The 11127-nt window shown below is 40.9% G+C and overlaps 1 protein-coding gene across 3 annotated transcripts in view; it reads left to right on the top strand.

Annotated features, from left to right (window-relative positions):
• Positions 1 to 11127, top strand: part of CTNNB1 (catenin beta 1) — a 39091-nt gene extending 27964 nt beyond the window's left edge. Inside the window, exons 7-16 of one of the 3 annotated variants that reach the window (XM_059390723.1) lie at positions 630 to 774; positions 3909 to 4012; positions 4102 to 4440; positions 4709 to 4867; positions 6554 to 6673; positions 7284 to 7434; positions 7524 to 7645; positions 8758 to 8818; positions 9835 to 10055; positions 10359 to 11127. In XM_059390723.1, the coding sequence (XP_059246706.1) occupies positions 630 to 774; positions 3909 to 4012; positions 4102 to 4440; positions 4709 to 4867; positions 6554 to 6673; positions 7284 to 7434; positions 7524 to 7645; positions 8758 to 8818; positions 9835 to 10043 (1410 nt within the window). In that variant the 3' untranslated portion in view covers positions 10044 to 10055; positions 10359 to 11127. Of the gene's footprint in view, positions 1 to 629; positions 775 to 3908; positions 4013 to 4101; positions 4441 to 4708; positions 4868 to 6553; positions 6674 to 7283; positions 7435 to 7523; positions 7646 to 8757; positions 8819 to 9834 lie in introns of all 3 variants that reach the window. The other 2 variants (XM_059390722.1, XM_059390721.1) reach the window with 2 other exon arrangements.

The following is an 11127-nucleotide window of genomic DNA, read 5'->3' on the forward strand; positions in this document are numbered from 1 at the left end:
GAAAGGTTTGAGATGAGACTTAGGTATCAGCAGTGCAGGTTCTGCAGGGCTTTGTGGAAAATGTTCAAAGAGTAATGGAGAGCAGTTCAGTATCAGCAGAGGCATGAAGTGATGAGATTTGTTTTTCAAAAATCAGGATAGTTTGGAGGTGGGAGTATGCAGGGAAGTAAAGGACAAGAATGAATGATTATTTTATGATACCTCATTTTAAGTAGGTGAATAACAATTAGGAAAAGCCAAGAGCCGAATCATTAGGAGTTCTAAGTGCCTATTCTGGTTCAGATTTTCAACAGATCCACTTTGATATAGCATGACTATCTGGGCATTACTGTTGCATACCAACATGGTTTCTCTTTGTTTCTTTTGCTTTGACCAGTGCGGGAGGAAGAAAATTGGGGCAGAGTTGCTATTTCTTGGGAGTACTGGAATACTTGAATTTGAGTGGAATGCTGTAGAAGGAGGGGTTAAACATGGCTTCAGTTTGGGGATCTGGGTTATGGGGTCCAGGAATACATTTAGGTCAGTGGCAAGCTGGCTGAAATGCTTCTTTAATAAAATAGGTGGGTAATGTGGCTTTTCTTCGTCATATGGTGAAGATTCCATAGCTAACAACATGTTTATCTTTCTAGCTGATCATTCTGGCGAGTGGTGGACCTCAAGCTTTAGTAAATATAATGAGGACCTACACTTACGAGAAACTACTATGGACCACAAGCAGGGTACTGAAGGTGCTGTCTGTCTGCTCTAGTAATAAACCAGCTATTGTAGAAGCAGGTAAGTATTCTGAGTGTCATATGTACAGCATTTTGCAGTTCTGATTAGATTACTTGTATTAGGAAAAGGGTAATACTCCTTGACCTTAGTGGGCTGAAACTGAATAGAACCAGTTTGCACCCAAGATTACATTCAAAGTATATGTGCTGCTTGACACCTGCATTGGTGCTGTTTAGGCCTAGTTTAGGCAGAGTTCTTACTGTCCATCAAAAATGATGACTGATACTTGGTAGTTTATATTGTGTGCATGTCAGTAGCAGAGGAAAGGAATAGGTGGACCAACTAGGGCCTTTTGTTTTTTTATCACAAGGCTACAGTTATTCTTTAGCTACCTAGCATCAGTTCTCCTTTTTGTAACCCACCTAACAGGATCTACCTGGACTCTTAAACCAAGCTTTATATCACAACTGGAAGAAGGAAAATATGAAAGCATTTAATAGAAGAAAATACTGGGATTAAAGCGTAGGGTTGGTAACACCTATTTTTCTCACTTGTTGAGAATAATTTTACTTGAGAATTTGTGGGAGAGAGGGGCATTATGATTACACAGGATGGCAGCTGACACTGGGATGGACAGGTGTGGCTGCATTCATACTCAGCAAGGAGATAAAATTCTGCCAGCTATTCCAGAAATATGAGGAGTGCTTGCAAAAATTGCAGAATTTTGGACATAATCAGAATTCGTGGAGTGCAGTGACAGGTGGGTAGCTGGAAATGTATATGGGACTGAAGACCTAGGTATCTTCCATTTTAAGAAGTTAGCCAGGTTATTCTGATGTTCATTTGTGTGTTCTGAAAACATTCAGCATCTGTGTCTCAAGCACTAAAATAAGCATGTGGTATACATGGGATAGATAACCAAGCAGATACAGTCCCTGTATTTATTCCATTCTGGTGAGGGTGACAAAAATATGCAAAAGATGGGGGCATTACAACTTAGAATGAATTCTGTGTAGGGTGAGAAACAGCAAATACTGATACAGAATTAATGGGGATGGGGGTACTTGCCTGAGAAGGGGACATAAAATGGGAATGCGGGATAAGAAGGCACCTGTTAGCTATATGAGAAGTGGAGATTAGATGCCTTCCAGGCAGAGAGAGGAAACATGTGCTATGTCCTGAAAGTGAGAAAGAGATTGTTAATCTCTAAGTGCTAAAGAGGAAGTGTGTGTAACTAGAATTTAATGAGTAATGGGTGAGTAGCCCAGAATGAGATTGAGAGGTTAGATAAGGGCCCATATCTTATAGGACTTTCTAGACCTTTACGATGTTCATTTGTGCTTTTTTTCCAGCTTTAGAACCACAGATGTAGACTATTTAGTTCATTTTGCAGTACTAGGTGGGATCCAAATTCTAAAGGGTACCTTAAGGTTATGCTGAAGAATTTGGCCTTTGTCTTCATAGAAAATGAGAAGTTACTGATGGTTATTAAGCGGTGGCACAGCATCACAGTGTGGTGTTTTGGAATATTAATAACTAACAGTGTGTGACAGTTTGAATGACCAAAGACAAGCAGACCAGGCCACAGAGATGTGTTACAGACTTCTACAAACGAAACAGTTTGTTATTAAAAATACACCACAAAGGATGACGGTTTTGAGGTTTCCAAAAGAACCCATAGAATATAATAACTTAGGGGTTAAAGGTGCAACCCGATGTGGTTTGTGGTGGGGAGAACATTGGTACCATTAAGATAAATGCAACTACCAGAATGGATTGGTAAAGATTTGAAACAAGATAATTTAAGAAGCTGACCGAGACGGCAGTAGGTGGGTAGAAGTGTATGGTCCTAAAATGCAGGGGAAGACTGGGCTAGAGATTTCCAAGTTGACCTGTCAGCTTACGAGGAAAGTGGATGTGTGCATCAGAGGCATCTGCATAGGACTTTTCCCTTAGACCTGCTGAATACAGTTGTGTGCTTTTAAAGTCTATAGGCTGTTCTAATGGGATATTTGGGGTTAAGAATACACCCTGTGAGAGTGAAGAGTCAAGGGAGGGAATGAAATCTTTGTGGGAAAGAAGGTAGTCATTGAACAAGTACTGGGCATCAGCCTTTTGCAGGTCATTCTGTTTGTTAGTAGCTGGAGCTGTTATGAGGAAGGAACCAGATGGGGATGATCCTTGTCCTGTAGTGGAGGTAGAGGAAGTAGTGTTTTAAAATTACAGAATCTCGAAAGGGGCACGTGGCTGGCTCAATTGGTAAAGCATGCAACTCTTGATCTCCAGGTTTATGAAATCAAGCCCCATATTGGTTATGGAGCCTACGTATGATTTTTTAAAAATAATAAAATGAAAAGTAAAACAGACCTGAACAGATGAACAAGGAGTCAAGGGAAAGTATCTCAGGACATTCAGAAGGGACTTCAGTAGGAGAGAGATGGGTGAAGTTAGGCCATTGTGTGGGAAAGTGAGCTTCTATTTAGACTTCACCACTATAAGTGTCCTTCCTTAGGCTCCTAAGTGGCGAAAGGTTGCAAACCTTTCAGGCACATACTTTTGGAGTCAGTACGTTCCACAGAGTCTCTCGTAATAAGCATTCCAGTGCGTTTTTGAATTGGTCTCACATAGCTGCTTCAGGTCTTTGCTCAGGCTTCAGTTTCACTCTGAGGTGACCTAATTACACTACTTGAAATTGTAGCCCCCACCATCTTGTGTTTTTTTTTTTTCCATAGCACTTAATACCATCTCACATACTATGTAGTTTCAGTTTATTAACTGTGTACTTATTTATTGTCTGCCTCCAGCTAGACTATAAACTCTATGTGAGTGGGGACCTTGGAGTATTTTGCTCACTGGTACAGCTTCATCTCAAAATAGGTGAATATTTTGAGACGATTGAATGTTTGAAAGGAAATAAACAATATAAATATTATCTAAGAGGGACAGTGGAGATAATGAAGGCTTTCTCCACATAGAGAAAGAATAATAGATACTCAACAGAAGTTGTCACTAATTGAGGTGAATTGGAAAAGAAAGGGGGAACTGAGCAATGTCCTAGCAAATGAAACAAAGGACTTAGGTGGAGGGGATAAGCTTTGGCAATATAGAGGGATACTCTCTAAGCCTAGAAAAGACAGTGCTGATTGGAATTACCAGCTAATGGCCATCACCTTAGATCTTTTTTCACATTCTAGGTGGAATGCAAGCTTTAGGGCTTCACCTGACAGATCCAAGTCAACGTCTTGTTCAGAATTGTCTTTGGACTCTTAGGAATCTATCAGATGCTGCAACTAAACAGGTAAATTTTGATTGAGTATGCCAGTGCCTTGGTGACAGAACTAATAAGTAAGATGAATAGGTACTGAGCATTTGTTTTTATGTCCATAGGAAGGGATGGAAGGTCTTCTTGGGACCCTTGTTCAGCTTCTGGGCTCAGATGATATAAATGTGGTCACCTGTGCAGCTGGAATTCTTTCTAATCTCACTTGCAATAATTATAAGAACAAGATGATGGTCTGCCAAGTGGGTGGTATAGAGGCGCTTGTCCGTACTGTCCTTCGAGCTGGTGACAGGGAGGATATTACTGAGCCTGCCATCTGCGCTCTTCGTCATCTGACCAGCCGACACCAGGAAGCAGAGATGGCTCAGAATGCTGTTCGTCTTCACTATGGACTACCAGTTGTGGTTAAACTCCTGCACCCTCCATCCCATTGGCCTCTGATAAAGGTAAACTGTCAAGCAAAATAGAAGGTTGCAGAATTGAAAATGAGCCACCTCTAGCTCTTGGAGAGCTATCTAAGCATAATAGATTGTCAAGTACAAGTCCGTTCCTTAGTACTTGGGAGGTATGGCCCGGGTGGGGTTCCGATGTATTTGTTTAGTCTGTGCTACTTTCAGGTGACACCAATAGATTTATTAGTGTGGTGGGTCTTTTAGGCTAAGATGATGATTTTGTTGAGTTACAGGCCTGTTATTTATTCTTTCTTATCTACAGGCTACTGTTGGATTGATTCGAAATCTTGCCCTTTGTCCGGCAAATCATGCACCTCTGCGTGAACAGGGTGCTATTCCGCGACTAGTTCAGTTGCTGGTTCGTGCCCATCAGGATACCCAGCGCCGTACATCTATGGGCGGAACACAGCAGCAGTTTGTGGTAGGTAGATCTGAATAGTGACACTTGGCTATTTAAAAGGAATGCATAAATTCATAGGATCCTGAACGTCTTCGGTCATTGGTTCCCTCCATTTTCCTGGCTGCAGGGCTATTTGCTAATGGTTTAAAAAAAAACTGACATGTTTCTGTGGCTGCAGAAAAGAATAAGGAATAATGTGGCTCATAGTGAAGCCTTTGACTTTTCCATTGCATCATCAGTCTTACAAAGAGAGTATAGTTGTGATGTACTGCTGTGGGGTTAGGCACTTCTTATAATGTTTTCATTTAATCCATGGGGGGGAGGTTCACCTTAGAAAGCAGCAGAACCGTAATGTGAATCCAAGTCCATCTGATTTCAGAGCCCTTATTCCCCATTAGAACATGAGTTTGCCTGTAAGTATATAAGTTTACTGTCTCTTCCAGGAATGATTGAAACCTTTTTTACAGACCTAAGAATACTAACAAATTTCAAGAATAAGTAGTAGCATTTCTGATATCTTGACCCATAATCTCAGCCTAGAGCTTTGATGTCAGGTTTGCAGTCTTTTACAAACCAGCTTCATTATAAGTATCTAAAGACACTTCAGGACTTACTCCTCCAAATTTATTTCTGAAGATTCAGATCTTCAGAGAGTTTTTGCTTTCTGAATTAGGTTACTTTAGAAAACAAGAGCCTATCAGAACAGATTTTGGGCATCTCTTCTTGGCTAGTTGTTATGTGTACACACTCATGATAGGGCCTTTATCCATTTGTTACTCTTGGTATTGGCATGTCTCCATGATAATGGCTTAAAAGAATGCAAAAGATACCTTTTAACTCTTTAGGAAAAAAGGAATATTTGTGTCTTTATTAAAAATCAAGTTGTTTTTATAAATGTCACTAAAAGTAGCAGAATCATTACCTTTTTTAAAACTCAGGAACAGGGAAAAAGCTGTGAGTACCTACATTAACAAAAACTAACGTCCTTCTTCCATAGAGACCAGCAATCAGTCTTGGAGGTGGAAAAGAGTGGATCTTCCACTTGACAGCTCAATAGAAATTTAGCAGTTGGTGATAAAACTCTGCTTGATTTTCACCTGATACACAAAACTAAATGGAGCATATGGAAGAAAAGCACTTGTCAGTCTGTGTATAACTTTGCCATATTTGTGTATCTTTATATATTCCTTTTACCGAAAGTGGTTGGTGTCTTGGGGTGCCTGGGTGGCTCAGTTGGTTAAGCGACTGCCTTCGGCTCAGGTCATGATCCTAGAGTCCCTGGATTGAGTCCCGCATTGGGCTCTCTGCTAGGCAGGAAGTCTGCTTCTCCCTCTGACCCACCCCCTTCTCATGCTCTCTCTCTCTCTCAAATAAATAAAAATCTTAATAAAAAAAAATTGGTTGGTATCTAGACTGTAAGAAAGTTATCTTTGGGATTCAGAGTATGTCAAAGCACTATTTGTGCGTAGTATGTGTGGGGCAGGGGGGAGGGTGGTGCAGCTAGGAATTAGTGCCGTCAGGAGGTTTCCCCCACCTCAGTAACGTTCATCTGCATGGAATCCTTCATTCCTAAACCAGTTGCAAATTCTGGAGAATTTTGGATGTATAATGGGAATAACTAGTCAAAGAACTGCTATAGAAAGCCTTTCTGTTTATAAAGTTTAGAGAGGAGAATGCCCAATTTGTTTACCATGTTTCTTTTGGTAGGAGGGGGTCCGTATGGAAGAAATTGTTGAAGGTTGTACTGGAGCCCTTCATATCCTAGCTCGGGATGTTCACAACCGAATCGTAATCAGAGGACTAAATACCATTCCATTGTTCGTGCAGGTATGTTGGTTTCATGTGAGGGGTTCTAGATTTTATAAGTCTATAAGTAAAATTTCAGGGATTTTAATGATTAAGCAAGATTTCAGAAAATTAGGGACCAAATGGGGCAATTTTTCATCTCTCTCCATTTATAAAATGACAACACTCTGCTCACATCCCCTGCCAATAAATGACAAATGGAATCTCAATGTGTAGTGTCCTTTTAATCCAGTACGTTTAACTTTATGAAAAGTCCCTTCATTTTCCCTGGGTGGTAGGAGAAATACTAGGGCTAGAGCCTGAAGAAGAGTGATACTCCACTTTAGAGGTGCTGAGCTTTGGAGGTAGGAGAGATGGCCTCGGTTGCCAAAGCACAGATCTCCAGCCACCTCCTGGTTTGCCACATCTGAGCTCAACTAAAACTGTTGCTGAGGAAAGGTTTTGTAGCCAGAAGTGATCTAGAAAACCAGTGCTCCAGAGCATCACATACCTGAGCAGTTAGAGAATAGGATTTAATACAAGTAGTGCAGACACCTTGCTTTCTCTGCAGTGGGAGTGTTTGCCACACAGTGCGGCGCTTGCCGTGTTTTTTCTTTATTTAAGTAGGTTTTGTTTGTGTTTTTCTCTTTAGCTGCTTTATTCTCCCATTGAAAATATCCAAAGAGTAGCTGCAGGGGTCCTCTGTGAACTTGCTCAGGATAAAGAGGCCGCAGAAGCCATCGAAGCGGAGGGAGCCACGGCTCCTCTGACAGAGTTACTTCACTCTAGGAACGAAGGTGTAGGTAAGTGCGAGAGGAACCAGAACCTTTAGCTGGTGTACATAGGAGAGCCTCAGCTTTTCCTGAGGGGCCTTTTTCCTTTCCTCTTCCAGCAACATACGCAGCTGCTGTTTTGTTCCGTATGTCTGAGGACAAGCCACAGGATTATAAGAAACGACTTTCGGTTGAGCTGACCAGTTCTCTCTTCAGAACAGAGCCAATGGCTTGGAATGAGGTAGGCCATGTGGACATGTGTATGCGGTAGTGTGCAGTTTCCACTCAAATGTTCGTACACATTGATTTGCATTGACTGTGTCCTTGGCTTGAATATTCATCCTTTCTGCTACCTTAGCAGCTGCTATGAGGAAGAACCACAACTTTAAACAGCCTATTAAGAACAAACAAGTAATGCTGCTTCACATTAGAATTTGTGAGGGAGATGGATGAAAAAGTTACCAGGTTAAAGCATCTTTTCCACAAAGGAATATTTTTCCTTTTAAGGAAAGAGGCACTCTTTTAGTTGGAGGTCAATTTATTGATACTTTGTTTGAATTCTCAAATTTTCATCTACTTTTCTATTTGAATTTCTGTGAATTTGTCTTCAGTACAGAATTGTTCTTGAAACATTAGAACCACCCTGAATTTATTCAGTTATGCTATATAGTCATACAGTGGATTGTATGAATGCAAAGAGATGCTGTAGATTGTTAGGTGAAAAAGAAAAGTAGATTGCCAAATAGTGAGTAATATGTTAGTTGGGTTTTTAGTGGGCAGTCTTAACATGTTCCAGCTTGGGCTGTGAACTTCCCCAAACCTGTTCCTCTCCTCATCTTCCCCTTTCAGGTGCTGGGGCTAAAAATCTTCTTTGATAGGACATATCCTGTTAGCAACTCCTGTTGAGGCAGACACTTTGCCCATTTTGTTGACTGTTATATTTACTGAAAGAATAAATTAGTGATTTTTTTTTTTAAGATTTATTTATTTATTTGACATCACAAGTAGGCAGAGAGGCAGGCAGAGAGAGAGAGGAAGGGAAGCAGGCTCTCTGCTGAGCAGAGAGCCCAATGTGGGGCTGGATCCTAGGACCCTGGGATCATGACTTGAGCTGAAGGCAGAGGCTTTAACCCACTGAGTCACCCAGGTGCCCAAATTAATGAATATTTTTAATACTGTGTACAGTGACAGGTTGTTCTAAGTCTCAGGAGTTCATCTCTGAGGGGTGGAGTTTGAAGCATTTCTGTAAATTCTTTGTTCCTTCTATAATCTGAAAATATGTTTTCAGAATATTAGTATACTTGAGAATTTTCATTTTCATTTTGCTTCTTTGCATTGTACTTGTTTATCTAGACTGCTGATCTTGGACTTGATATTGGTGCCCAGGGAGAACCCCTTGGATATCGCCAGGATGGTATGTGTCTCAGGTTTATCTATTAATTCCAAGTCAAGCTAAGGTTCCAAAGCTTTATCAGAAGAGCTGGTTTCCTCATCTGGGAAACCAGTGTTGGCAGGAAAGTAGTAGCAGCAGTTAAAGGCACTTCTGAAATTCCAGAGTCAGCAACAGTAGCTCTCATGGAGCCTAGGGAATTTGGAGCCGCACGCTGAGTAGGCGGCAGGATCACACCAACAAATGTGTGTCATGACTACTGGGCCTCTGCAGTGCAAGAGCATGACAAGTTGCTTTTGTAGTCCCGTTTTTGGTTAGAGAACCTATCATCTCTGTATCTGCAGTCCACCCAGGAATTGAGAGTATGAGGAACTCTGGCTCCAAGCTCAGATCTGGGATGGATCTGTGTAGTTCTGCTATCAGGGTTTTCTGAAAAGCTCATTCAGATCTGGGTAATGGAGATGGAGCATGGGGGTAGACTGTGAACAAGTAGAACAGTGAGATTATAAATGTAAGTATTAGGCAGGCCACCGAGGCTCATAGGTGTCTCACATGACAGAAACATAAACGTCAACCTGTAAAGGTTTCATTGGAAACGGCAGCTTGCGTTTTCTCAGTACCTTTGTATCACTGGACTTTGCAATAAATAGGTTATATGCGCCGGACCACCTTGCTTCTATCTCTTGCCCATGACTTGTTGATGCTTGGGCAGTCATACATACAGTAGACTGCTTGCTGCCCCTCCTCAGAGATTTTACATCTCTACTGAAGCAAACACAAAATGTTCAGTGGTAAGCGGGATGGTGTGGTTAGAACCGGCTGGTCTGCCTCTCATGAAAACAGACTTCGTATAGCCTTGTGGGTGGCCTGGCACTGAGTAATTACTTCGTTGAAGAAAGCTAGAAGTTGAAGAGTCTAGAAAGGCCTGCTTTCTGAGACAAGTTTGATGCCATTGAAGGCCTAGCCTTAGTGTTAATTTTAATGTCTTTCTCCTCTTTCCCTCTGTCCCTTGCCCCTTTTGTCCACCCTGACTCCTCTAGATCCCAGCTATCGTTCTTTTCACTCTGGTGGATATGGCCAGGATGCTTTGGGGATGGACCCCATGATGGAGCATGAGATGGGTGGCCACCACCCTGGTGCTGACTATCCAGTTGATGGGCTGCCAGATCTGGGACATGCCCAGGACCTCATGGATGGGCTGCCTCCAGGTGACAGCAATCAGCTGGCCTGGTTTGATACTGACCTGTAAATCATCCTTTAGGTAAGAAGTTTTAAAAAGCCAGTTTGGGTAAAATACTTTTACTCTGCCTACAGAACTTCAGAGAGACTTGGTTGGTAGGGTGGGAGTGGTTTAGGCCTATTTGTAAATCTGCCATGAAAACAGATACATACTTTGAAAGGAGATGTCTTAGAACATTTGACTGTTCTCAGATTTCTGGTTAAGTGGTCATGTGTGGAAGTTATTAACTTTAATGTTTTTTGCCACAGCTTTTGCAACTTAATACTCAAATGAGTAACATTTGCTGTTTTAAACATTAATAGCAGCCTTTCTCTCTCTATACAGCTGTATTGTCTGAACTTGCATTGTGATTGACCTGTAGAGTTGCTGAGAGGGCTCGAGGGGTGGGCTGGTATCTCAGAAAGTGCCTGACACACTAACCAAGCTGAGTTTCCTATGGGAACAATTGAAGTAAACTTTTTGTTCTGGTCCTTTTTGGTCGAGGAGTAACAATACAAATGGATTTTGGGAGTGACTCAAGAAGTGAAGAATGCACAAGAATGGATCACAAGATATGGAATTTATCAAACTCTAGCCTTGCTTGTTAAATTTTTTTTTTAAAATATCTGTAATGGTACTGACTTTGCTTGCTTTGAAGTAGCTTTTTTTTTTTTTTTTTGCAGTAACTGTTAGTTTTTTAAGTCTCTCGTAGTGTTAAGTTATAGTGAGTACTGCTACAGCAATTTCTAATTTTTAAGAATTGAGTAATGGTGTAGAACACTAATTCATAATCACTCTAATTGTAATCTGAATAAAGTGTAACATTGTGTAGCCTTTTTGTATAAAATAGACAAATAGAAATGGTCTAATTAGTTTCCTTTTTAATATGCTTAAAATAAGCAGGTGGATCTATTTCATGTTTTTTGATCAAAAACTTTATTTGGGATATGTATGGGTAGGGTAAATCAGTAAGAGGTGTTATTTGGAACCTTGTTTTGGACAGTTTACCATTTGCCTTTTATCCCAAAGTTGTTGTAACCTGCTGTGATACAATGCTTCAAGAGAAAAATGCGGTTATAAAAATGGTTCAGAATTAAACTTTTAATTCATTCAA

Source organism: Mustela nigripes, chromosome 2 (assembly GCF_022355385.1).
Source record: "Mustela nigripes isolate SB6536 chromosome 2, MUSNIG.SB6536, whole genome shotgun sequence".
NCBI lineage: Eukaryota > Metazoa > Chordata > Mammalia > Carnivora > Mustelidae > Mustela > Mustela nigripes.